This window comes from Megascapheus bottae, chromosome 1 (assembly GCF_031878675.1).
Source record: "Megascapheus bottae isolate mThoBot1 chromosome 1, mThoBot2.hap1, whole genome shotgun sequence".
NCBI lineage: Eukaryota > Metazoa > Chordata > Mammalia > Rodentia > Geomyidae > Megascapheus > Megascapheus bottae.
In genome coordinates, this window is record NC_143509.1 from 100,306,192 (window position 1) to 100,332,867 (window position 26,676).

At 46.2% G+C, this 26,676-nt stretch overlaps 1 protein-coding gene across 1 annotated transcript in view; it reads right to left on the reverse strand.

Annotated features, from left to right (window-relative positions):
• Hlcs (holocarboxylase synthetase) overlaps nt 1–26,676 on the reverse strand; it is a 135,497-nt gene extending 108,821 nt beyond the window's left edge. The window contains exons 1-4 of the mRNA XM_090349223.1: nt 26,597–26,676; nt 20,513–20,675; nt 17,412–18,316; nt 11,823–12,005 (exon numbers count right to left, since the gene is read on the reverse strand). Coding sequence (XP_090205349.1) covers nt 11,823–12,005; nt 17,412–18,316; nt 20,513–20,651 — 1,227 coding nt within the window. The 5' untranslated portion in view covers nt 20,652–20,675; nt 26,597–26,676. The remainder of the gene's footprint in view (nt 1–11,822; nt 12,006–17,411; nt 18,317–20,512; nt 20,676–26,596) is intronic.

The following is a 26,676-nucleotide window of genomic DNA, read 5'->3' on the forward strand; positions in this document are numbered from 1 at the left end:
GCTCCACCGTGTTTCCAGACCACCCCCGTCCCCACCCCCAAACCAGACACAAAGGAAACCAGAGGACAGCACGCAGGGAGCTGGGGGACCTTAGACATGGCATGCATGAGACCCTGTAAGTGGTCAGAAAAAGAAGTTACATCAGAGCTCGAGCTCAACTGCATTAAGAGCAGGAGAACATCTGCGCGCTCCTAAGAAAGCCCAAGTGCAGAAAACGGGAACCAAGGTCTTCACGCAGACATACACGCTGTGAAAGTGGAACTTCTTCTGTAAACGTGACGCCACTGGATACCACGCTGATCGTTCTTAAGACTGCAAAGCAAGATTTGTCTGAGAAAGAGCCTGCTAAAGATAAAAGCAGAAGCAAAGCAGTATTTCACAGTGCTTAAACCAACTACAAAGCGCTCTCTCAATGACTTCGATGTACTCTAGTATAAAATGAAAATGGAGACAATCAGAAACTCTTAGAAAAAGGATTTACTCAAGAAAACTTCTTAAGAGTTTTAAAAAAGGGAAACAGAGGAAACAAAGGAAGGGTAACACTGTCCAAAAAAGAAATACACTCATTACCTGACTTATGAAATGGTAAGTCCTTAATAATAATTAAAATTGTTAATGTTTTTTTAGGGTTAAGGGTTTGACTCAATGTTAAGTTTGAGTCCAAGCAATACACACACACACACACACACACACACACACACACACACACACACACACACACAAAAGAGGTAGAGAGAGAAAGAGAGAAAATGTTTTAGTCTAATTGCTTGTCAAGACCAGAATAAATGGAGGAGAATGAAGAAGCTCGCATTTGCTCCCTCTTTCCCAACAAAACTGAGACACATCTTGTAATGAGACAGGCCTTTACAGAGCCATCTTCGCTCATAGAGGTCATAAGGCCACCCTGAGATGCCATCCCTAACCTTCACCTCAGAGGAGAATCTTACCACAAACAGAAAGTCTTTAGAATCACAGACTTTTGACCTTTAAGTCATTTAGGGGTACAAAAGCCTCAGAAAAGTTTGGGTCAACCGGGAGTTTGGCCTAGTGGTAGAGCGCCTGCTTAGCAAGCCTGAAGACCCAGGTTTGATTCCTTGGAACCATAGATATAGAAAAGCTGGAAATGGTGCTATGGATCAAGTGGCAGAGCGCAAGCCTCAAGGAAAAAGCTCAAGGACAGTGCTGAGGACTGGAAAAAGAAGGAGGAGGAGGAGGAGGAGGAGGAGGAGGAGGAGGAGGAGGAGGAGGAAGAAGAAGAAAACTTTGAGTCGTCTAGCATACTAAGTGTGCAGTATAAAGTAGAAATAATAATCTGGTAATTTTAAGCCAAAAGAATATAGATATGCCCTAGCTCTCCTCCAAAAATTAACCATCGGGGATGGGAGTTTGGCCTAGTGGTTAAAGTGCTTGCCTAGCATGCATGAAGACCCGGTTTGATTCCTCGGTACCACATACATAGAAAAAAGCCGGAAGTGGTGCTGAGGCTCAAGTGGTAGAGCTCTAGCCTTGAGAAAGTCCAAGGACAGTGCTCAGGCCCTGAGCCCAAGCCCAGGACTGGCAAAAAAAAAAAAAAAAAATTAACCATCATTTTTAAATCTACGAAACCACTGTTGATATTTCCTTTAAAAGCTGTATTTCCTTATTTGCAGAGATGGGAAACAGTAATTAACGATCTGATTTAAACATTATATAATGTATATGTGTTTCAACATCACATGGATATAAAACACTTTGGAGGTTTTTAACTTGCAGTTTATAATTTTATTTTTTATAGTAACAGGAAAGGGGCTTAACACTGCCACCATCCAATTAATTGCCTGTACTTAGTAACAGCCACGTGCAGGAAGAAACTCATCAGACACTTTTCTGCATTTTTTCAAGTTTGTTAGAGGTTTTTGTTTTTCATTTTCATTTCTCAGACTTTTATTTTGTGTGCAGGAGGCAAGTTGGTTCAAACTGAAAGCTTTCACAGCTCACTGCTTGAGGAAGAACCATGATTCGTAACAGCAATGAACGGTGGGGAGGTGCAGGGTCAGTGCCTCCGTGTAGAACGGGAACTTGGGTCTCGGTTGCCTAGCAGGGAGAGCTAAAGAAGAAACTTTTCCACCTTGCCCGCACTCCTGCAGTGGCCATGTCTCACAGCAGGTACACAGTGCATCGGGAGTCTCCATGGAGCCACCGCAGAGTGCAGAATTCTCCTGCTATTTGGACCTGTGTCTTTTTCTTTTCACAATCAAAGGTAGATCCTACTTCAGAAATCTTACCTTCTCTTGTGGCTTAGATAAAAGCAGTACTGACATTGAATGAACAGGTGTTGTGTTTGTGCATATCTATATATGCACACATACATTTCTACATGTGTATCTATAAATACAGCTATGGATATACATAATAAAAAACTAATACCACTAAAATTATTAATTGAAAGCAAATATCCTAAAGACACTGTTTTCATTTGAAACCAGTTGATGAAATGAACTTGAAATCTGGAATTATTTTTATAAACCTGTATACGTTCTTTTAAGATTGAGACAAAATTAAAGTCTTCAACTCTACTATTTTTAAAATGTGTTTCCTTTTCAAAAATATATGAAAAAAATGTGTTTCCTTTTCATAATGGTGGTGAGAGGATGCTGTGTGCGTGTGAAAAGACATCCCCTCCCCCCGACGGTATTAATAAACTGAAGGCTGAAAACATTTTAAGAAAGAAAAACACCCCAGCATGAAAAAGGTGCTAGAAAGGCTGAGTGCCCGGCACACTGTACGGGCGCCTGGCAGGGCAAAGCCAGCCTGGGAGCCCTGGGTACCTCCTTCAGACAGCGGCAGGAGGCAGATCCCGGGCCATAGGCCATGGACCACAGGAAGCAGACATGCACATTTTCCTCTGCTCAGCAAGCGAAGAGCCTGATGGACAGACTGACTGCCTCACTTTGGCTGCATTCCCCGAGGAAATCTCCCCAGCTTCCTAGAGAAAGCTGCGTTTGGCAGCTGGAGAAAGGTGCCCACAGAATCTGGGCCCCCTACTGGGTTGCAACCACAGCACCCCACTGTGTGGGCCGTCCTGACCCAGGCAGGACAGCCTGTCGAGCCCACTGCTCGCCTGTCGGTTTTGATACCTTGACACACCGCAGACACCTTTCCAAGGCAGTCTTCTCAAAGCATCGGCATGATGGGAGCAGACTGTGCTCCAGGGAGAAGAGTCATCAATGGCTCTGGGGTCCGAGACCCCACATTCCTGAACTGACAGACGGACTCAGCCAGCTCCACAGACAGGAGAACCGCATTCGGGAGGCCCCATCTCAAGTCCAGGTCTCTGCAGCTACACCTGGTCCCAGAGCCCTCTGCTCATGCCCTCTAACCCATCCCGGTGAGGCCTTATTCCCCGAGATGCAGTGCTGGGAGCTCGGAGACCAAAGTCTGCTCTTCAGAACACTCCAAAGATGGTGCAAAGACAGACAGCTTCGGTGGACTGCCGGGGAGGTAGCCTGCAGTGCCCCAGCACACATGGCAGCCATTAGGGAGGTGGTGGATGGAGGAGACAAAAGCATTCGCTCTTACAGGATTTTGTTTTGATTCCAAAAAAGCCTGTTTCCATCCAGGGGTTTGTGACTGCATAAATGGTGGTATAAATAGTCCTAGGAAATCAAGCTGCCCTTCCTGGCCAGTATGCAAATCCCAATTACCACACACGCGCGTGTGCACACACACACACACACACACATACACACACAAAGGCAAATGCGAACAGAGACCCTCCACCTCTGCTCAGACCCCACGGCAAAAATACAGCACAGAGAAACCAAAACACAACCAAAGCAGAAAGACAACCAGACAAAGGTATGCACGACAACCTCCAGTCCCTGCCTTGCTTTGAGTCTGAAGGCAGTTTTGAGCATGCTCGTGGAGACGAGAGTCAAACGCAAAGCCCAGGAACTAGAATGCTTCTCCTCACAAAACTCAAGTTTTCAAAAACACTCACATTATTTCTTTTGCATTTCAGTGTCAGGCATTGTGTCACCTTTTGCTCAGGTATTACGTTTGATAACAGAAAATCAGTCAGGACGAACAAAAAATGTTGGTTTGGGAACAGAGTGAAGAACGGGAAAAAAGGAGAGAAAGAGATATATGAAAGACCCTTAAAAACATAGCTGTAAAAGCTTTTTTAAAAGGTTTGCTTTAATCTGGCAGCTGCTCTTAGCAATGCCGTATTGTAAAACAGCCTCCTGCCCAGGGCCTCAGCCACCACATGGCAGAAGCTATTCAGAAAGCACCTGGAGTTCTGATTTGCCCTAATTCCGAGCTTTAAAAATTACCTTTTAACTGTACTTTACAGGAATGCTAATAGTTTTCTTCTTACTGTGCATTCAAGATTCGGAACTAGGACTTGAAGCTAGGAGAAGGAAAGGATTTCAGGTCACATACTCTTCTAATTTATGGCAGGTACAGAGGCTTTTAAGATGGGAAGTTATAACTAACTGGTTAGAAAAATTACCAGTCACCCACACCTATCGTCCTAACTACGCAGGAGGCTGAATACCAAGATTCAAAGTCAGCCTGGGCAGGCAAGTCCGTAAGCCTCTTATCTCTAATTACCCAGCAAAAAGCTATAAGTAGAGCAGTGGCTCAAGTGGTTGAGGACCAGCCTTGGGTACCTTGCAGGATCCAAATTCAAGCCCCAGTACCCACACCAAAAAAAAAAAAGAAAAGAAAAGAAAAATACACCAGCCTCATCACAGCTGAAAAATCCTGGTTCTAGGCTGAGAATGTAGCTCACTAATTAAGCATTTACCCAGTGTAAATGGGGCTCTGGGTTTGATGCCCAGCACCAGAAATAAATGCTAACGGGCCTTCCCTGGACTTGGCCTGGGAGAGCCAGAAGAGACAACACCAGAGCTGGGTGTGTGGCTCAAGTAGCAGAATACCTACCTGCCTACCAAATATGAAGCTCTGAGTTTAAATGCCAGTACCACTAAAAAGAAGAAAAAAAAAAAAAGCCTGTCTGATACTGATTACAGCAGAAGACATAGTGTTATGTGTAAAGGGCTTAGCTAAAACTATAAAGTACTCCATAAAAAAGTCTTTCTTCTTCCAGTGACTTCCACAACAAAGGGCTTCCACTTAGTAGGTAATTCTGCTGTCCAGTGAACAAAAGCATTCAGTTAGAGGAGAATACAGGTTGTGTGGTATAACTTAGTCTGTTTCTCTATAACACAACTGATACCAGGAAAGAAATTTCCATTTCACTAAGGATCTGTGTGTCAAAACATTAAGTTACATACCTTAAATGTGGACATAAAAAAAGAAATGTAAAAGAAAAAATTCTACTCTTGGGAAGGAACAATGCCTCTCTGCCTCTGATCACATAAAAAATAACGTTTATAAAAATGAACTACAAGAAATGGAAAAGAAAGAAAAAAAATCCCTAACCAGAAAGAACTAAAAATGTAGAAGTTTTAATGTTATGTTTACAAGTATCAAAATTATCCATGCCAACATTACCTGGTTTTTAAGGGAGGAATCAGTGTCATAGTAAATAATTTGGGGTTGAATCAAAGTAAGGCATAGCCTTTATTACTCCTTCCACAACTCCCATACCACCACAATTACATGTGAACCACATACACGCACACCGTGGTGATTCCGTCCAGTTGCTCCAACAACAAACTCAGCTGTCATTTCTTGTTAGGGCTCCTTGGCGATGCCCAGGGTGAAGGAACAGGACGCCACCTCCCAGGATCCCCGCCACGGGCGGAGGCCGCCAGCTAGCACTCCAGTTGCCTGCACAGTTAGCTCCCTGCCACAGTGAGCACCCGCAAGAATCCTAAGATGTTTTCCATCTTGGATAAAAGTTCCACAATCCTGCTGTGCACGGAGCAGCTCTGCTGGGCTCCCAGAGCAAGGGCGGGCCTGCCTCATCTACACCCTCTGGCCTCACTGGAGTCCACGGCGACCCCTGCAGGAGTGGAAGATGGCACGCAATTCAGGATCCTGACTGTTCCCCGTCCGCTAGCCCCACTGCACAGAACGCTCTTCCTTCCTCTCTGTCTCGGGAAAGGAACCCAGAGAAACACAAATAAGCTTCAGAATTACACGTTTCCTATCAAATTAAAGTTGACACAAAATCAACCTATGCAAATATGCCTCTACAACATCAAAGAGAGGTGCTCTTTCTGGTGTTCTACAAGGGAATGAAATGTGTCTTCTGTTATGTCCCCCCCCACCCCCACCACCCAGGGAAGGTGCGCTCCTGCTAAATCTTTATCACTGGCTGATGCCACCAGAGTGGCTTCACACCTCCCTGGGTAAACACATGGCCGGTCCCCAGCTGCAGGCAAAAACCATGCAGAGGACATCAGATATGAGAGATTCGTGGAGAAATGGCCCAGAGGACTCTGCCCAGTAACTAGAAGGAACATTCCAGCAGTCTTGGGCATTGAGACCCAGAACCAACCCAGCAGAACTTTCTGCCTACACGGGTGAAGGCAGGATGAGGCCCTAAGACATCTGCATCTTAGCTCAGAGCTGACAACCCACTGCCCTGGTCAGTGAGAAGACCCTGGTCAAAAGGAAGCCTACTCGGCCATGGCAGCCTTCACCTCAGCACAGCTTCCTTCCTTCCTCTTCCTGTCACACAAGGTGACTCAGGAAGTCACCTGTGGCAGGATTTTATAGAGTTAGACCCTCGCTGTAATGTTTGGGTATAATCGGGGTCTCAGTGCATCCCTAGCAAAAGCGAGCAGTTGACAGCGTACAGACAGGTGTTTTCCTACCTGGGACACCGTGCAAGCCTCCATTTAGTTCCTAGTATTACAGAAGTACAAGGGTATTTTATACATCTACCATGCCTGCCATTCACCAGAAACATCAGTGTCATGGAACCAAACTGAATAAACACAGCTGGTATACAGTTAAAGTATTCAGACATTGGAAGCATTTATTTTGTTCTTTCATATCCTATACTATATAATAGAACCTGTTACAAAATAAAAATTGCATAGAAGATGAATATTATGAACTGCAGCATTGAAATGACTTCCACAGACTAAAAGAAAGTGTCATTCATACAGTAGAAAACTTCAAAATTACACTATGTGACTGATACCAAGATTAAATTTCAAGCATGCTTTATAGCGAACTCTAGGGGCTGCAGAAGCCTAGCTCAGCAGCGACACCTTGTGGTGAAAACAGAGCATTTTACAGGAAGCAGGAAGGGGCACAGAAACTTCATCTACAGGTAGGAAGGGGGACAGCAAGCAGGCAAAGCCAAGACCCTCTTTCTGTAACCCAATCCACTGGTCTCTCTCTCTGGTCTGTATCTATAACCACTGAGCCTACAGCACCAGGTGTTCTGCAATGCCTCCCTGCCTGGGCATTGGGGCAAGAGCGAGAGGAATCACCCAGCTGCCTTGGAAAGACCATCTCCATCTGTGTCTATTTTCAAATTAATTTGTATGATTGTCATTTTGAGAACTTGTATTTCAGGAAAAGAAAATACAAAACTCTGACTTCTATGGTAGCTTCAAGATCTTCCAAGGGAATTAATAAACAGTCAGAAATGGATGTGTTAAGTGCTGTAATCTCTTGGTCTGTGAGTGTGTCTCTCTTACACACACACACACACACAGAGCAGCTGAACCGAGTAACTGAGAGGGACGTGCAGAGCAGTCCACACTGCTCCATCCCAAGAGCAACATGACCAAACAAACGCTGGACTCAGAGTGAGAAGTGAACACGCTGAGGAGGGCTGGAGGTGATTGTTTCGTGGAGGGAGCGTTTGTATGTGTGTGTACAGAGCAAATATTTGCTTCAATCTTATTCAAGCATTTCATTCCCACGGTCTGTGAATGAGCAAGTTAATATTCCCCTCAACTCATTTCTCGGTAGGAATGCATCCCCTCCCTGGTTGCCCTGACAGTTTCAAGAAGTGGGAGCCTTCTTAACACAAGCAGACACATGGCACAAATCCTCAGCCTGGGTGTTCTAGGTTATGCTCATCCTAAAGAATACACAGAGGCTCTTATGGTCATCACGAGAAATTCAACCTGAAGTCCTCAGTCCACTTCTCTTTCCAAAATCCACAGCTCTGAGTAGGGAGACCAGCCGAGTCACAACTCCCAGGACAGCCAAGGGCAAGTTGGCTCTACCTTGCTCCCAACCTCTAGGCTAGAGCCTGGAGCCTCACAAGTCCACCTCAGCTATGGGGAAGCGTTGACAGGGTAAGTCCCAGAGCCCTTGGGGACATTAGTTCTAACCAACATGGCCCACTCCTTCCTCCAAGGTGGTCATATTGGAGAACTTAAAGCCCCGAGGACTGCCTTTATTTGTTACTCACACCTATAATCCCTCATGCCTGTAATCCTAGCTACTCAGGAGGCTGAGATCTGAAGATCGAAGTTTGAACCCAGCCTAGGCAGGAAAGTCCTGAGACTCTTATCTCCAATTACCACCAGAAAACCAGATGTGATGCTATGGCTCAACGTGGTAGCATGTTAGCCTTGCACAACAGAGCTCAGGGAGAGCGTCCAGGACCTGAGTTCAAACTCCACAACTGACCAAAAAAAAAGTCATACCATTAACTCCCAAGAGCATTCATCAAAGCAGTCCAGAAAGCAGGTGTGCGGCCAAGGCAGTAAAGCACCAGTGGAGTGGGAAAAACTTTTTAAAAGCCAAGCAAAAGCTTTTGGTCTTAAGCTCAGACCCCAGTACTACCTCCCCACTGAAACAATTTCAAGCTGCTAAACACTGGGCAATGAAAATGAGATAAGAGAACTCTTCTTAAAAGCCAAGCCAAGCACAGTGGCTCACACGTGGAATCCAGCTACTCAGGAGGCTGAGATCTGAAGATCATGGTTTAAAGCCAGCCGGGGAACTAAAGTTTGTAAGATTCTTATCTCCAGTTAATCATCAGAAAACCAGAAGTGGCATCGTGGCTCAAGGAGGGGGCAACAGCCTTGAGCTGAAGAGCAGGGACAGCGCTCAGGCCCAGAATTCAAGTTCCACGACCGGAAAGGAAAAAAAAAAAAGATTGCTGTATTATCAATGTTCTAAACTGCAACCTTGCTTTTGGTCTTTTGAGATTAGGTCCTAGGCCTTGACTTTTTTATATCTATTATATTCTGTTTAGTTCTTTCAACACCCAACAACAGAACAATAATCTTCATCGTCACTGAATTATACAATTTACATATGCCATTTCATTTCATGTTTAGCTCTTGTAGTTACCACTCACGTTCTTTCATTCTTCCCCAAGTAAGTGCATGACACCCAGATAGCTCAAAGATCAGCTCTCCTCTGGAAACTAAGCTTCTCAAAAGATGAAGTCCAACCTTCAGAAGAACATTTTTTTTTAAACATTGTTTTAAGGGCCTAGTACAGGTGTTTCAACTCAGGCTCTTGCACTTGCTTGGCTAGTGTTCTACCCCCTGAACCACACCTGAGAGTCTTGCTTTTTGGAAGGTATTTTGGAGATGGAGGTAAGTGAGCTTTGCTACTCAGGCTGGCTATGAACTACAATCTTCCAATCTTGGCTTCCTGTGTCATTAGGATTATAATCCTGAGAGCCTCTTCTTTAAGAAATGTTGGGGCCAAGAGTTTGGCCTAGTCACAGAGTACTTGCCTAGCACGCACAAAGACCGAGTTCAATTCCTTGGTACCACTTACATAGAAAAGCTAGAAGTAGGGCCGGGAGTTTGGCCTAGTGGTAGAGTGCTTGTCTAGCATGTATGAAGACCTAGGTTTGGTTCCTTGGTAGTGGTGCTATGGCTCAAATGGTAGAGCTCTAGCCTTGAGAAAAGTCTAAGGGCAGTGCTCAGGCCCTGAGCTCAAGCCCCAGGACTGGCCAAAAAAAAAAAAAAAAAAAGGAAAGGAAATGTTGGGGTGATGGGTTTACTTTGCTCTCCTCAAGGAAAGGCAGGTAAGCTTGGAGTGTTAGGTGCTTGCATGATTGCATCACTCAACTTACAGAGTTGCCTCTCACGGGAGAGACAGCTGAAAGAGACACAGAACAATTTGTCACAAGGAATAAGAAATCAACAGCATGTCACTGTGAGGGGATTAGCAGGGACACACACCTGGAGAATCTGGCATCCTGCCCAAAACAAGGTATGAATCACAGGCAACAAACGCAGACACAGGGCCAGAAGAATTCCAGAATACAAGCCAGGCGCGGTGGTTCACACCTGTAATCCTAGCTACTCAGGAGGCTCAGATCTGAGGATCGAGGTTCAAAGCCAGCCCAGGCCCAAAAGACCATGAACCTCTTATCTCCAGCTGATCACTAGAAAACTGGAAGTAAGGCTGTGGCTCACGGGGTAGGGTCAGTGCCCAGGCCCAGAGTTTAAGCCCCAGGACCAGAATACATTCCCATTACACACCATGGACAGAAGCTTAAGATCCAGAGTCCTCTACACAAGGTGGCAGGCATTAGCACAACTGGACGTAAGTTGTGATTCCCCGGCTCAGCTCAGAGGGAGGCTCTGGTCCCCAACGACTGTGCTGCCCACCGAGCTGTTCTTCAGCACCCACGGGGCTTTGTCCACACTCTCCCACAGACGCCAAAATCCACAGACACCCAAGCCCCTTCTTTAGAGTAACACAGCACAGAAGACAACCTGCATTCATCATAGGTCCTATGCACCTTGCTTTTTACAGAGCTCATACAACTTAAGTGCCACATGGAATCACTGCCAGACTCGACTGTTCAGGGGAGAATAACATGAAGAGTCCAGTACATGTATGTCCAGTACCAATGCAAATTTTTTCCAAGTATCTTTGAGCTGTAATTGGTTGAATCTACAGATATGGAGCCTCAGAAATGAAAGACCCAAAACGGTCTTTAACTCTCCAGGTGTGGCGGTGCACACGTGCAGTTCCACACTCAGAACACTGGAGCAGAAAGATATACAGTGTATAGTCCTATCTGCTTTCCCAACAAACACTCAAGGCTCTTCAGCTCAAAGTTACCACCCTACCCCTAGGCCCAGGGGTAGGGCCTGAGCTCTTCAGCTCAAGGCTACTGCCTTATCCCTAGAGTCACAGCCCCACTTCCAGTTTTCTAGTGGTTAATTAGAAATAAGAGTCTCACAGTCTTTAATGCCAGGACTGGCTTTGAACTTCAACTCTCAGATCTCAATCTCCTATGTAGCTAGGATTATAAACGTGAGCCACCACACCTGGCAAAAAAAATTAGTTTCTCATACATCATTAAAATGGTTTCTAAGGTCACCACAGTGACTTATGCCTGTAATCCCAACTATTCAAGTGACGGTGTTAGGAGGATTCTGATTTAAGGCCAGTCTGGACAGAATGTCAAGACCCCAATCTCAATCAAATTTCATGTGGCCATGTACGCCTGTCAACCCAGCTATAAAAAGCACAAGATATTCCTTGAAAAGTGCCTACAGCAAAAAAGGTAGTGGCATGGCTCAACTGGCAGAGCACTTCCCTGGAGAGCACAAGGCCAAGTTCAAACCCTAGGAACAGCAAGAAAGAACAAGATAAAGAAGAGTTTCGAACCCAAACTTGTGGTAGAATGCTTGTCTAGCATACATGAAGCCCTGGGTTCAATTCCTCGGTACCACATATACAGGAAAAGCCAGAAGCAGTGCTGTGGCTCAAGTGGTAGAGTGCTAGCCTTGAGAAAGCTCAAGGACAGTGCTCAGGCCCTGAGCTCAAACCCCAGGACTGGCAAACAATAACAGCAACAACAACTCAAAATAGAAATGAAGATCAAATCAATGGAAACAAAGCACTAAGTCTTAGATTTGAGGAGGAGGAGTCACCCCACAGAAAGTGTGTCCTTCCTGGCCACGCCCACAGCTCACCTCCGTGGCCAACAGTAAGGACACCGGTGTTAAGGCAGGAACCTGTCGAACGTCGCAGCTGATGCTGAGGGTGGTCAGGACCTCCTGAAGGACCTCATATCTTCTCATATTGCTGGATTTGAGCAAATTAAAGTCTTCTTGGGTTTGCACTGTGGGAGAGCTGGGAGGTAGTTCTAGATGTACCTGAGGACAAAGACACAGGTAAAAACAGGTCACTCACACAATGAAGAGAAAGTCTGTGTACCAGGGGTTCTGAAAACATTGAGTGGAATGTCTTTTTATCAACATACAAGCTCTGAACCTGAATTTCTGGAAAGCACTAACAAGCAATACCAAGAATAAAAAGATTAAAATGAAACTGGGCACCAGTTGCTCATGCCTATAATCCTAGCTATTCAGTAGGCTGAGATTTGAGGATAGGGGTTCAAAGCCAGTCCCAGCAGGAAAGTCCATATGACTTTTATCTCCAATTAACCAGGAAAAAAACAAAACAAAACAAAACAAAACAGAAGTGGAGATGTGGCTTACAGAGCCACCAGCCTTGAGCACCTCTGCCCCTGAGTTCAAGCCCCAGTATCAGCACAGAAAAAATAAATAACTAAAAAGAAGGCATGGTGGTGTCCACCCTGAAGGGGTAGGCAAGCCCCTTACCTTGAACTGAAGCATCTAGAAACACTCTTGTGCTGAGAACACACCCAAAGGAACCCGGGGGGCGAAATGGGTTCTACTGGAACCTTCCATTCTGCCCAGCACCCACGGCTGGGAGACACCTGGGAGGACAGTACAGTCAGCCCTTGTTTCAAGTGTTCGCAGCGATTTGAACAGCTGGAGCATGATTTCTCAGGCTGAATGCTATGTGTTTCGTCCAGGCTTTGCTATCCAGGTAAAATATCTCCATCCACCAACATCTCTGTCTTCCTTAAGAACAGATTTTAATTGGGGTGTTAAAGATCGGAAGCACTACAAATAGGCATCCAGAAGAGAGAGCTGAGCTTGTTTATAGTATTTTCATCAACTATATGGCACTAAAAATGTAAAGAGCATGGTGTCAGCCTTTGGGGCTTATGACCTCTTAATTCCCACCCAAGGCTTAATCAAGCCACATCTGACCTCCAAATATTCTCTACAATGTCCAAGTGTTAAACATCAAGGACAATCTGTAAAAGCCGGCAGACCACTGTCCAACATGGTCTTCAGTTTGGTGGGGGCCGACAGGGCTTGACCCCCAAACAGCCCCGGAGAGAGGAAGGCACTAAGGATCCGTCACAGGACCCATCCTGCAGTCGAGTCTCCTCTACGCTAAGCAGGGTCCTCTGCTCTCAAGCGCACAAAGCAGGGCTGGGTGGACACAGCGTGGTCACCCAGAGGGGACCTGGAAGGTGGCAGAGCTGTGTGTCCAGCAGAACTCAAGGAGCGAGAAAGGCACACCGCGGGTGCCCGCAGCTTCACTGGATGGCATGTCTACACCACAGTGCAGAGAGGACCGCACTGAACTCGTTTCCACACTACCCAGAGCTATACTAGAACTCCGAGTTCAAGGGAGAAAGACACTGAACCTGGACAGATGATCTTGCTTATATTACGGCTCCAAGACTGAGCCACTGCATGAGAAGCGGCTCCATGGTAGAACGCTTGCCTAGCATGCACAAAGAGCTGGCTTCCACCTCCACACCACCTGAATAAATAGACTTCAGGTGTTTCGACCATGGTGAAGGGAAGAGAACCACACCACCACCATCCCCGGTTCTGTGCCGGGACAGAGAATGGCACAGGGGGGAGTATGCATGGTAGGTTTACACCTGGACTTCTACGTTAACACATCCAATCTCATCTTCTATTTTAATGTTGTTTCCACGGTGACAGCCTATCTCTGTAACTGGGCCTCTCCTAAACGGAGGCTTTTCAACTGGACTGAAGGCAGAAACAAAAGAACCTCCAGCTATCAATGGAGGGTACTGGTATCCGATGGGTAGAGACCAGCGGTACCACTAACCATCCTAAAAGGCTCAGGACTCCCCAAAACCACACATGTCAATGAGGCCATGAATAAGAATCTAGGCCATAAAAACAGAACCGCTCTGCCATGAGCTAAGTATGAAACTTTATTAGAATCCATTTCAGAGCTTTATTCAGACGACTTCATATCAAACTTCTGGCCTACTTGATAACCAGACATCTGCCTTAATCCACAGCCTTAAACATTCCCAACAAACTCAATCAGTACTGCAAGCATCTGAACATTTCCTCCATTTTCTTTGTTGGTAGTAGTGAGATTTGAACTCAAGACTTCACACTCTCAAGATGGTGCTCTAGCATGTGAGCCATGCTTCCAGCCCTGTTTTCTTCCCTCCATCTTGGAAATGGGAGTCTAGCAAACTTCCATCCCCTAGACCTGGATTTCCTGAGTAGCGAGAGTACAGGCGCATGCCATTCTGAAGGCAAAGGCAGAAACAGGCAACAGGTTTGGCCTTGATGCCCTTCCCAGCACACAGCTGTGTTTTGTCTTTGAAGTCCTTTATCGCCTCTTACTGGGTTATGGGTTACATCATTACTGGATTTATGACAAAGATGAAGACTATGAAATTGAACAGAGAAAGAGGAAACTAACCAGCCTGTAGTAATATTTATTAGTTGATCTCAGCATGGTATCAAGACAACAGAGGCCTGTGGAGAAACAGTGACCCTGTCACACAGAAGACTGGAAGTCATTTAAAATCAAAAATGACATCCTAATCCTCTGAATCTGATTTGTGAACCTGCATCATATTGCCTTTTGTTTCCTAGGACAAGCTTGTGCTATCAAGTTTTATGACAGTCCAGGGGTCGGCTGAAATGGTGCGCCAAGCAGATTTGCTATGGAACGCAGAGAAACAGATCACATTTTCTAGGGTAAGACTGCACAGAGGTGGTAAAAGCCACTCTTCAAAACTGAAATATGGCTCTAGGAAGTTGGGTTTTTAAGTGGATTTTCTAAGAATGCACCATTGCTATAGTGACCATATTTGCAGAGACAAAGATAAGAGGGGTATTTATTAGGCCTCCAAAAAAGACCCCAGGTGGCTCTCAGCCCTACAGGAAACCGCCTGGGGTCATATGTGCTCATCTGTCCCACGATCCAGATTGCTGAATTTTAAGGATCTCTGCCTGAGTATTATTTTACAAACAAAAGAGAGGACTTTGGAAAGGCGAGGAAACAAACCTATGCGCCCTCAAAAGACTTGCAGTCAGAAAACCTAAAAGACCATAGCTTCTATGAAAATAAACTAATGAAAACCATTTTATACCCAAAGGTTATCTAAGACAAAACAAAGGTTCAATTTGCTTGTATTTGGAAGGTTTCTGCTGCGCAAACCGGCTCCATTTCCTTAATACCCCTTGTATTTGGAATATATTCATCTAGCAACTTCTAACCCAAGACTTTAAAGATTTTCAATAAATAGTATGGAATACTGAAATAGACTCTTAAGAGGTTACAGGAAAAAGAAGAGACAGAGGACTTCCAAGCCCCTTCCAATTTTCCTTCTGTTCTCTGCCCATTGCTTCCTCACCAATGTAGAAACATGTAATCTAGATCACAGTCCAGGTGTGCACCAGGCAGGAAGTGATACCCTACATCAAAAATAACCAGTGGAGACCACAGCCAGCGACTCACGTCTATAATCCAACCTACTCAGTTAGCTAAGGTCTGAGGATTACAGTCTAAAGCCAGCTGTAACAGGAGTCTGTGAGACTTTTTTTTTTTGTTAGTCCCGGGTCTTCATGCATGCTAGGCAAGCACTAACCATTAGTCCAAACTCAGGCCCTCTGTGAGACTATTATCTCTAATTAACTACCAAAAAAAAAGGGAGAATGAAAATGGAGCTGTGGCTCAATGTAAAGAACTAGAATAGACTTGAGCAGAAAAGCTTAAGGACAGTGCCTAATCAGGCCCTAAGTTCAAGCTCCAGGACTGGTACACACACACGCGCACACACACACACACAAAAGAGCCAGATCCTGGTGGCTCCAGGACTGGCGCATGCACATGCACGTTTCACACACACACACACACACACACACGAGCCAGATCCTGGTAACTCAGGCCTGTAATCCTTACTTCGGAGGCTAAGATTACGAGGATCATAGTTCAAGGCCAACACAGACAAAAATGTTTTCAAGACCCATTCTCAATGAAAAGGAGAATGCAGTATCACAAGCCTATTCTGTTATTCTAGTTGCAGAGGAAGCCTAATTGTAGGTGGATTGCAAGGATAAAAAGAGAAATCTTATCTAAATATTTACCAGCAAAAGTTAAGGCTGGTGGCGTGATTCAGTGGTAAAAGAATCTGCTTGGCATTGGTGAGGATTCAGTATCACTAAAATAACAACGACAACAACGACAACCAGCCTAACATGGTAGTAGCGCAGCAGCCTAGCAAGAGCAAGGACCCCGCCCCAAAAGAGGAAAAATAAGTATGCCACAAATCTAAGTAATTTTAGTATACTCTTATTGGGGGATTTTCTCAGTACTTGGATTTTAAACAAGACAAGTCTAAAGTCAAGAATTAGAGATTTATGAAACTAACGACCTCCACAACATGCTTCATTATTTTAAAATGATCATCACTGAGTTTAGAATCACTAACCCTAGGCCTTTTAACTTACATTTAACTTACTCAGCCTGGGCGCTGTCCCTGAGCTCTTCAGCTCAAGGCTACCACCCTACCCCTGGGCCTGGGCATTGTCCCTGAGCTCTTCAGCTCAAGGCTACTGCCCTACCCCTGGGCCTGGGCATTGTCCCTGAGCTCTTCAGCTCAAGGCTACCACCCTACCCCTCGGCCTGGGCACTGTCCCTAGCTCTTCAGCTCAAGGCTACTGCCCTACCCTTGAGCCAAGCCTACTTCCCGTTTTATAGAGGTTAATTGGAAATAAGAGTCTTAGGTCCTTTTGTGCTTGGGCTGGCTTTTAACCTTGATCCTCAGATCTTAGCCTTATGAGGGCCAGGAGTTTGGCCTAGTGGTAGATTGTTTATCTAGTATGCACACAGACCCGGGTTCGATTCCTCAGTACCACATACATAGAAAAAGCCGGAAGTGGTGCTGAGGCTCAAGTGGTAGAGCTCTAGCCTTGAGAAAGTCCAAGGACAGTGCTCAGGCCCTGAGCTCAAGCCCAGGACTGGCAAAAAAAAAAAAAAAAAATCCCAGCCTCATGAGTAACTAGGATTACAGGTATGAGCCATCAGTGCCCAGCGCCCAGCTAGATCTTTTAAGTTTCTACATTAAATAAAGGGTCCATTTTCTTATCTAGTATGTATTCTGGGGCAAGAGAGTAGCTAATAAATTTTATAAACATTTTTGCCAGTAAAGATCAAAGCAAGAGTTTTCTGACCAATCCTTGAGTCAGATGAACCCTGATGCCTCCTGTCATGCTCTTCATCTCTAGTGTTCTGGTGAATCAGGGTATTGGTGGAATCCCGCAGCCTTCCACTCACTGCAAGCCAAGAATAAAGTAATGGTGGCACAAGACACCTGAGGGCATCTCCAGGGCACGTCCTGCGCCAGTCCACCCTGTAGCATCGGGTCAGACCACCCTCCATGCCACCCTCCTTACCTGGCAAAGAACAGCCTCTCCTCCACAGCTTCCAAACGGCACCTGCACAATGGTCTTGTCCTTATCCTCGGTGTCCAGGTGGGCATGGAGGCCGGCGGGACTCAGCTGCTCTCCCGGACCTGCCTTGTAGACACGGCCACTGCTCAGGACACTGAGCCTCACCTCACTCCCGTCGGCCTTGCAGAAAACCAGGTCCTGGACTGTCTTCTCCAGCGTGCCCTTCCCTGTCATCTGAATGCCACCAAAGGTGAATGAAGATGACAGCGCCAGCACCTTCCCTCCCTGAGAAAGGTAGGCCATGAACTTCTGGTACAGGTCATCGGGAATGGGCTCCAAGCCAGTAATGACCAACAAGAGACAGTTGTCAGCCCACGGGTCCCTGAGTGCACTGTTCTCTGGCAGATGGTAGATGGTATAGCTGTCCACGTCCACGCAGTCGGTGAGAACGGAGCGCACCTGCTCCAGCCGACCCAGTGCTTCCTGGGTGCCAGGCCCCACATAGATCAGGATGTTGGGAGCCTTGCCCGCCACGTTGACTCTGCTCTCTTCTCTTTCAGGGCAGAGCTCATCAGTGGCGCCCTCCACACCACCGCTGTGGTCATAGGGAAGATCTGGAATGTCCTCTGCAGAGGCAAACTTCACTGACTGGATGGTGCTGTTCTCTAGTTCCAAACACTCGTGGCAACTGAACAGGTGGAGGTGGGAATGCTCCCCCCGCTCCCCCTCCCCGCCCGTCAGCTGCTGGGAGGAGTCTTGGCCGGTAGCCCCAGGCTCCTCTCTGCCGGCAGAATCCACAGTGTCCCGCTCAGGCTTGGGCTCCGGGGAAGAAGGCTCACGGTCTTGGGTTTGTCCACTTGCAGCCTGGTCCTTGAGGTCCTTCAGAGTGGAGTCTCGCAAGTGGACCGCTAGAGCACAAAAAGGAGAGTTCACAAGCCAGCGCTTTTTGTTTGCTACACTGCCTAGCTCACGAGCTTCTACCTGCTGCCTACATTCCATGAATGACAGGCCAGGCCAGCCTGCTGCTCGGCTCCCACCCACAGTACCCCTCAACTCCAGGCATCCCTGGAAACCATATCACTGCTCCCACCCACTGAGAGGGCACTCTGAAGGCCCCCACAGACATGCTTGGTTTCCACAGTATTTGACACTCAGAAGCTCAGCTCTACGTACTGGCTGGGAGGAGGGTGAACCAGAGAGCTCTGGTATCAGGGGTGATATTCTCCTGAATGATAATGATGCCAAGATGAAAAGAAGGCATGGAAACAGGCCTCCAAGCATGCTCCAGAAGAGTCACTCTCAGGACATGGTAAAGGGCCCGCAAGGAAAAGGGTCTATCCAGTACCTCTTCTTTGAATTGGAATACAAGTGTACAATCACTAAGTAAAATACTGGTGGTTCACACTTAGCTACTGGTGGTTCACGCTTAGCTACTTGAAAGCTGCGATCTGGAGGAATGCAGTTTAAAGCCAGCTTATGCAGAAAAGTCCTCTGGACTCCATTTCCAGAATAGCCAACAAAAAGCAGGACTAGAGCTGTGGCTCAAGTGGTAGAGTCCTGTCTAGGAAGTATGAGGCCCTAAGTTCAAACCCCAGTACTAGCCAAAAAAAAATTTTTTAAATACTGAAAACTTGATACATGTCTGACTTGGTATTAGACACATACACACAGTCAATCAAAAAAATCACACGATTAACACAAATTTCCCCAGTTGGTTAGTGATACCTACACAAGACACAAATAGAAACTTTTTGTGTGTTCTGATCCTAGGGTTTGAACTCAGGACCTGTGCACTGTCCCTGGGCTTTTGTACTCAAAGCTAGTGCTCTACCACTTTGAGCCACAGCACCATTCACAGCTTTTTGGTAGACACGGACAGCCTAAGAATTGACATATTTCCTGAAAAAAGATTTATCTCCAAAATAGTTGTGATATGCATATTTTAAGCTGTTAGATTGAAAACAGCCTGGTAATACCAGCTAGGATTCCCATCAGGTCACAAGAGAACAGGTACCTGTATTACATCTCACGGCACCATCTCCAGACAGTACAATTAAGCAAAATCCTGGTGTGAGTTGGGCAACAGTGGCTCATGCTTGCAATCTGGCTACTTGGAAGGAAGAGATGAGAAGACTACAGTCTGAGGCCAGCCTGAGCAAATGTTCACAATATTCCATCTCAACCAATAACTGAGAATGGTAGTATACACCTGTCATTCCAGATGAAAGAGGCTAAAATCAGAAGGACTGCTGTTTCTGGCCAGCCAAGGCCAAAATGAAAAAGTTCTTAAGACCTCATCTCCATAGAAAAAGCTATGGAATACTGGAGGACCATGTTCCAGACCTGCCCTGCCAAAATACATGATCCTATCTCAAAAATAGCCAGAGTACTCAGACACCTACAGTTCATACCTGTAATCTAGGTACTCAGGAGGCTGAGATCTAAGGATTGGGACTCAAAAAGAATTACTTCCAATTAACCAGCAAAATCCTGAAAGTGAAGGTATAATGCAACTCAGCAAAAAAAGTTGATGGATACTGCCCTAATACCAGCTTGCACACGCATAAACAGCCAGATCAGAAAAGGCTACAGGTGTATGTCAAGCAAGTGAGAAGCTCTAAGTTCAAACCCCAATAATACCAAACAAAGAAAAAAGCTAATATCTTTATCTCCTTGTGTTCCCCAAAAATCTCAATGTAAGTTGTTTTTTGTTGTTGTTTTGTTTTGTTTTTGTCACTTGTGGAGTTTGAACTCTGGGCCTGAGCACTGTCCCTGAGCTCTTCAGCTCAAGGCTACCACCCTACCCCTTGAGCACAGCATCACTTCCAATTTTCTGGTGGTTAATTGGAGATAAAAAGTATCATCATCTTTAGTCTTTAGTCTTTAGTCTTTAGTGCCGGGCTGGCTTTGAACTGTGATCCTCAGATCTCAGCCTCCTGAGTAGCTAGTATTATAGGTGTAAGCCCCCACACCCGTCTCAACATGAGTTTTATACTAATATGGTTAAACCATACTGGTCTGGCTAACCTAAATTTAAGCAATTCCTTAAGTCAGACCAGCAGAGTACACAATGCTCAGTAGATGTTCTGCTAAGAGCTACTTACACACGATCTTTTGGGGTACCAGTCCATTATCCATCTGGAGTCTATCTTCCATGAATGCCACTCCTAGAGTGCTGAAATTGTCTTCACTTGCTTCAGCAATGAACTGGTAGGGGTCCCCAGGTCGGTATGCTAACGGCATACAGTAGTCAGACCACTTGACAACCTGAGAAAAGGGACAGAAAAGAAGCGACGAAACTTTGCCTCTAAAATAACTGTTAGTCTAATAGGCTCCTTTCCCCTAGCTTAACATGCTCCTTTCCTTCCCAGGTGCTGGCAGGCACCATTTCTGGAGTGACCAACACTAAGCCCATTAGTGCAGGCAGTAAATAATCGGCCTCCTCCCCCCTTACCTTGAGATGACTCTCCACTGGGGCAGTTACAACCATATAAGGTAACAGGGACCCCCTCAAAGTGACCTCCAGTCTAGCCAGCTGCAGGTCCCTTATCTACTACTTGGGCAGCTGCCATAAATCCTAGCCCACCACGATGAAGCCCACAGGTCTGCACTAAGGTCCCCACCTCCTAGCCCCCCTAAATTGTAAGTAGTCACCTCCAACAAAGACAGGCGCTTCTTCTCCCTGTGAGAATTAGCCTTGTCAGTCCTTTTGCTGGCAATAAACTTTTCTTTCTTTGTTCTATGTGACTGTGTATCCATGTGGTTTTCTGAGTTGGTGCTTACAGTAACCAGACACTGTATTTTTTTTTCTAGATTCTTCACATTAATTACAGTCAGGTGCAAACTAACTGTTGGGCATTGATGGCATCTTTTTTTTTTTTTGATGGCATCTTATTATTATGAAAGTTGTTTGGACTAAAACATTCTCATTTCCAGCTGGCACAAATGTTTACAAAACATTAAATAGTAACTATAACCATTATGCACATCACCTTTATGACAAAAACTTAAAATAGGAGAGTGAAAAGCACTGAATTAGAACCCTGCCATTTCACAGTAGCTAAAGTCTCACTTGTTTTAAGGAACTAACAGGAAAAGAACCACTCGGTAGCTGCTGTCCTTGATGATAAGATGGACAAGCCACCACACCCGAAGAATTCAAATGTATCCCTATCACCACCTCTTCTCAGACTGCAGTCCAAGAACCACTGGTGTCCTGCGGGCCCCACCTGTGTTGGTGTGTGCTGAGGAATCAGGCTGGCACACTGAGACTTTCCTGGGGCACTCGCAGCTGACAGTTCACATCCCCACCACAAGGGGGTGAGAACTCAGCGCAGCCTAGAATTTAGCACTAGGGAGAGCGAAGCCCAAAATCTTTCTCAGGATGCCGGAAGATGAAGCAGACAGCTGGGGAGAAGTGGCTCGCTCCAGTCTGCTCATCACCATCACCTGGGACTGGCAAGCCCCAGGCCCTCAATGTCCCTGCTGGCCAGACTGGAAGGACGACAGTACCGAGACCATCATCTCACAGGCTACGATGAGACAGAAGGACGAAATTAAAGCCTGGGGCAGAAGATAAACTAAAGGCTGGACAAAGAGGAACTTTTCAGATGAGCGTGAGTGGGAAAGTAGCCATGGGACAATGCAACTTCTGCAGAAAGCTGGAAGCAATGCTGCAGTCAGCAACTGCGCGCTATGGCTCGAGGAAGGACAGGAAGGGGCAGCCACGCTGAGTCTCCAAAGGGCAAACCCCCAAGTTAGCACCCTGCTGTGGCACACCCTGACTCCTGTAAAAGGAGCCAATAATCACATTCTCATTCACCTCTGGAGGGGCAGGGATGCCAGGCAAAGACAACGGAAGAGGAAGGCTGGGAAGAGGCCAAAGAACAACACACACGTACACACATCCCTGATCAAGTTTCTCAGCTAGACAACTGCTTCCTCAGCTAAGTGCACCTCCTTTCTCTAGGCCTGCGGTCCCAGGGCCACAGGGAGCGTAAGCTCCCTCAAGGAAGGCAGCAAAGCCAAAGCAGCATGAGGCTGACACGGGGCGAAAGCAAACAGGACGCTTCAATCTGCTCTAAGAGAAACAAAAGAGGGAGAAGAAGAAAGGGGAAGTCAAGCAACAGGCTTGCTCCTGAAGATCAAAGGTAAGGAAGCCTGGTTAGCCCGAAACATCGGTGTCTCCTCTCAGAAAAGAACTTGTCTAAGAACTAAACTCTGGACCTGATGTCACACTGATGGCATGCGATGAAGAGCTGCTCCATTCAGCTTAAAACTCAAGTGATTCACACGTATAATCCTAGCTACTCAGAAGGCTCAGATCTAAGGATCACAGTTGGAGGCCCAACCTAGATAGGAAAGTCCCGGTAACTGCCAAAAAGAGAAGTGGAGCTGAGGCTCAAGTGGTAGAGCATCAGCCTTGAGCAAAAAAGTTCAAGAACAGCACTCAGGCTCTGAGTTCACGTGCCATTATCAGCATGCACATACAATCACCCTCAAGTCCAAGAAGCAGCCCAAGAGTGAGAGACCGGTTTGGACAAAGTATGTGCGGCCTTGCACACAGCAGGTGGCACGGAGAGGTTCTACATAACGTGCTTAAGAAAGCTCAGCAAGTTAGAAACGTGTAAGACATGCTAGAAGACACACAAAATGAATGGAACACGTGTCTAGAACACAAGAAGAAGGAAGGGCAGAGAGTGTGGCCTAATGGTAGAATGCTTGCCTAGCATGCACAAAGCCCTGGGTTCAACTTGTTGGTACCACATTCACAGAAAAGGCTACAAGTAGTGCTGTGGCTTAAGTGGCAGAATGCTACACTTGAGCGAAAGTGCTCAAGGACAGTGCCCAGCTCCATGATGGGGGAGGGGGGAAGGGAAGAAGAAGAAGAAGAAGAAGAAGAGGAGGAAGAGGAGGAGGAGGAGGAGGAGGAGGAGGAGGAGGAGGAGGAGGAGGAGGAAGCAGCAGCAGCAGCTGCAACAGACGAAGCAGAAGCATTAGAGGAGGAGGAGGAGGGGGGAGGGGAAGGGGAAGACGAAGAAAGGAAGGAGGGAGGGAAGGAGGGAGGGAGGGAGGGAGGGAAGGAAGGAAGGAAGGAAGGAAGGAAGGAAGGAAGGAAGGAAGGAAGGAAAAGGAGGAGGAAGAGGGGGCAGTTATCTGTAAGCAGAAGAGGGGGAGGGGGAGGAGGAGGAAAGAAGGAGGAAGGAAGGAAGGAAGGAGGGAGGGAGGGAAAGAAGGAAGGAAGGAAGGAAGGAAGCATGCAAACAAGCAAGGAAGGAAGCAAGCAAAGAAGGAAAAGGAGGAGGAAGAGGGGGCGGTTATCTGTAAGCAGAAAGTCATAGAGTAACAGAGTAAATCTTAAATATCAGTAAGACAAAATCCTACCGCTTCCAGCCAGGCAGTCACATCTTCCCATTGTCACCCAGGGCATATCCTGCCTAGGGACACAGGCCTGAAGCAGCACAGTACCTAGCAGGTCAGTGGAAAGCCAAAGGCTGACAGACAGATGGCCGAGTCTCTCCATTGCAGTACCTGTGGCAGCTCTGGGCAGCTTCCACCCACTGAGCCCTTTTCACCTCAGCTTGGGTTCTTGTAACTCCACAGCCGAGGGAGAGACATGATGTGTGACCATCTCATGGCCTAAATTAAAGTTTGGAATCTTCAATCTGCTTCTGATCCAAAGTGTTAACTGAGCCCAGATCCCTGCCTTGGTTTCTCACTGCATATTTTGAGTTCATAAACTACAATGTGAGCCTCTTAATTTGGCCTCTCCATTCTGTGACCACCAGGACAGCCTGTGTGTCTGAGTTCAAGGCAACTACCACCACCCAGGTAAGCTCACACAGCCTCTCAATGCAGCCTTTCCCTCTGGCCCTCTCTGGGACCACTCATTGCCCCAGGGCAGTTTAGACCCCAGCCCTAATGAACCTTTGCCCAATGGACCAGGTCAGTGTGCTTCAGCTTCCACTTTCTGGAAGTCCTTCCCCATCCAGAAAGGTACTCCCACTTCCTAGGCACAGAACTGCACTGTGGTTCCACTCAGTTCTCTGACCCGCTGCCATGAGCTCCTAAAGGCAGGGACCGTGTGTGGCCTCACCTCTCTGTGCCTCTTCCATCACCCCATGACGTAGTCAATAGTAGCTGCTATGTGCTATGTGCTACGTGTGTTGGAGATACAAGGCACTCAATAAACCTTGAGTGAATGGATGAACAGTGAGCGAACACAATGCATGGGAGGGTACAGGAAACTTAACTCCAAAGGATTGAGAGGTTGTGTAAGTCCTGTTGGTCTTCAATTCTTTCTAAACTGGGGCTGCCAGTCTAAGCACAGAAGATATTCAGAACTGAGATCAATCTGCCCTTACCTGTTTACTGCTGTGTATACCTACTCATGAATAAGTGACATAAATGTGGGAAAGTACCATTTAAACTTAATTCCCGAAGCCCGGCGTGGTGGCTCACACCTGTAATCCTAGCTACTCAGGAGGCTGAGACCTGAGGATCATGGTTCAAAGCCAGCCCGGGCACTAAAAACCCTTAGACTTTTATCTCCAATTAGTCATTAAAAACAGGAAGTGGTGCTGTGGCTCCAGGGGTAGGGTGGTAGCCTTGAGCTGAAGAGCTGAAGAGGTCAGGGACAGCACCCAGGCCCAGGGTTCAAGCCTCACGATCAACAACAATAACAACAACAACAAAACATAATTCCCGCAACTCATCTTTGTTGGAAATCTACAGAATGACCAAAAGCCCATCAGAAACATCTAAAATTGTACAAATAAATATTTACAATAGTTGCAGCACTTTAAAATGCAAAGAAACATCTCATTAGAGTCAAGGGGTTACAGTTATATTCGCCAGAGAGTAGGTACACTACTTCTCACACATAGATACTCCTTCTCATGTTTTTGTCCCCATTTCCCTCCCCCCTCAAAAGGTTTTCTTACATAATATATTTTATACTCAGTATCAGAGGACCCTGAGAATTTCAAATGACCATAGAATTAGGAGAAACATCAATAGGGTCTTTATATCCCTTAAAATGAATAACTGTGACCAAGTATCAACCTGAACAGGCTTGAGGAAAAAAAAACAATCAGGGCCGGGAGTTTGGCCTAGTGGTTAAAGTGCTTGCCTAGCATGCATGAAGACCCTGGTTCAATTCCTCGGTACCACATACATAGAAAAAAAGCTGGAAGTGGTGCTGAGGCTCAAGGGGTAGGGTTCTAGCCTTAAGAAAACCCAAGGACAGTGCTCAGGCCCTGAGCTAAAACCCAGAACTGGCAAAAAGAAAAAAAAAAAAGAGAGAGAAAGAATGAAAGAAATCAATCAATCAATCAGTAAACTAGGAAATGAGCTGAGCCCCTTTACAAATTATAAACTCCAATTTATAAGCCAATGCTCCACATAGCCACCTAGAATGAAAGTCAGGCCTGTTTGCAATTCTAGCAAACTCTGTAACCCCAAATAAAATGACCTAAGTGAAAAGTACACTCTGCCTGGAAGATGGGTACCTTACCACTGCAGAAAGTTATGAATGAAGAGACACACATAACAGACCATTAAGGGAGATGCTAACAGTGGAAGAGGCCACAAGGTCCCTGGTCTCATATCTATTCTCCCTGGGTCCCCTGGAGAAAGAAGTACGTGCCTGAAAGCCTCATCCTCCCCCAAAGCTGAGCGAGCCAGAGATCCTAGAACTAAGTTCAGAACAACTGCCTGGAGCAGAACAGCAGAGGAAATCTCTGGATCTCAATCTGAAAGAAGCTGGCTGCACCCCACATTGTTCTCTCTTCCCCAGTACTGAGGGCTGTGGTGTGGATGGAGTTGTGGACGGTGGAGAGATGGGAGACAGGGGGAGCCAGCGTCTACTAATGTTAGGAAGCACCCTCCTGTGCAAAGTAGTTCTGGCCTCTCTGTTACAGCAGCATGGTCTTTACCCAACACTAGAGACGGTAACTTTGTTATTAAGATGCTGTGTATCATTTAACCTCATAATGATGTAAAATTAAGCAATGATTCAGGAAATTAAAAGGCACAGTAACTAAGCATGAGAGATATAGCGTGGTGGTGAACTCGCTTAGCTAGTTTAAACCCCAGTACCAGCAAAATTAACTTAAGAAACAAAACTTGGTTTGGACTAAAATACATATTTTCCTTCTAACATACAAATCAAAACACAAGGTGCTCACTGTTTCCGAAGACAATGTCCTCTGGAAAGTGTCACTCTGAACCCAAATGCTCTCTGTCACAAATGCTATGTGCTCTGCTT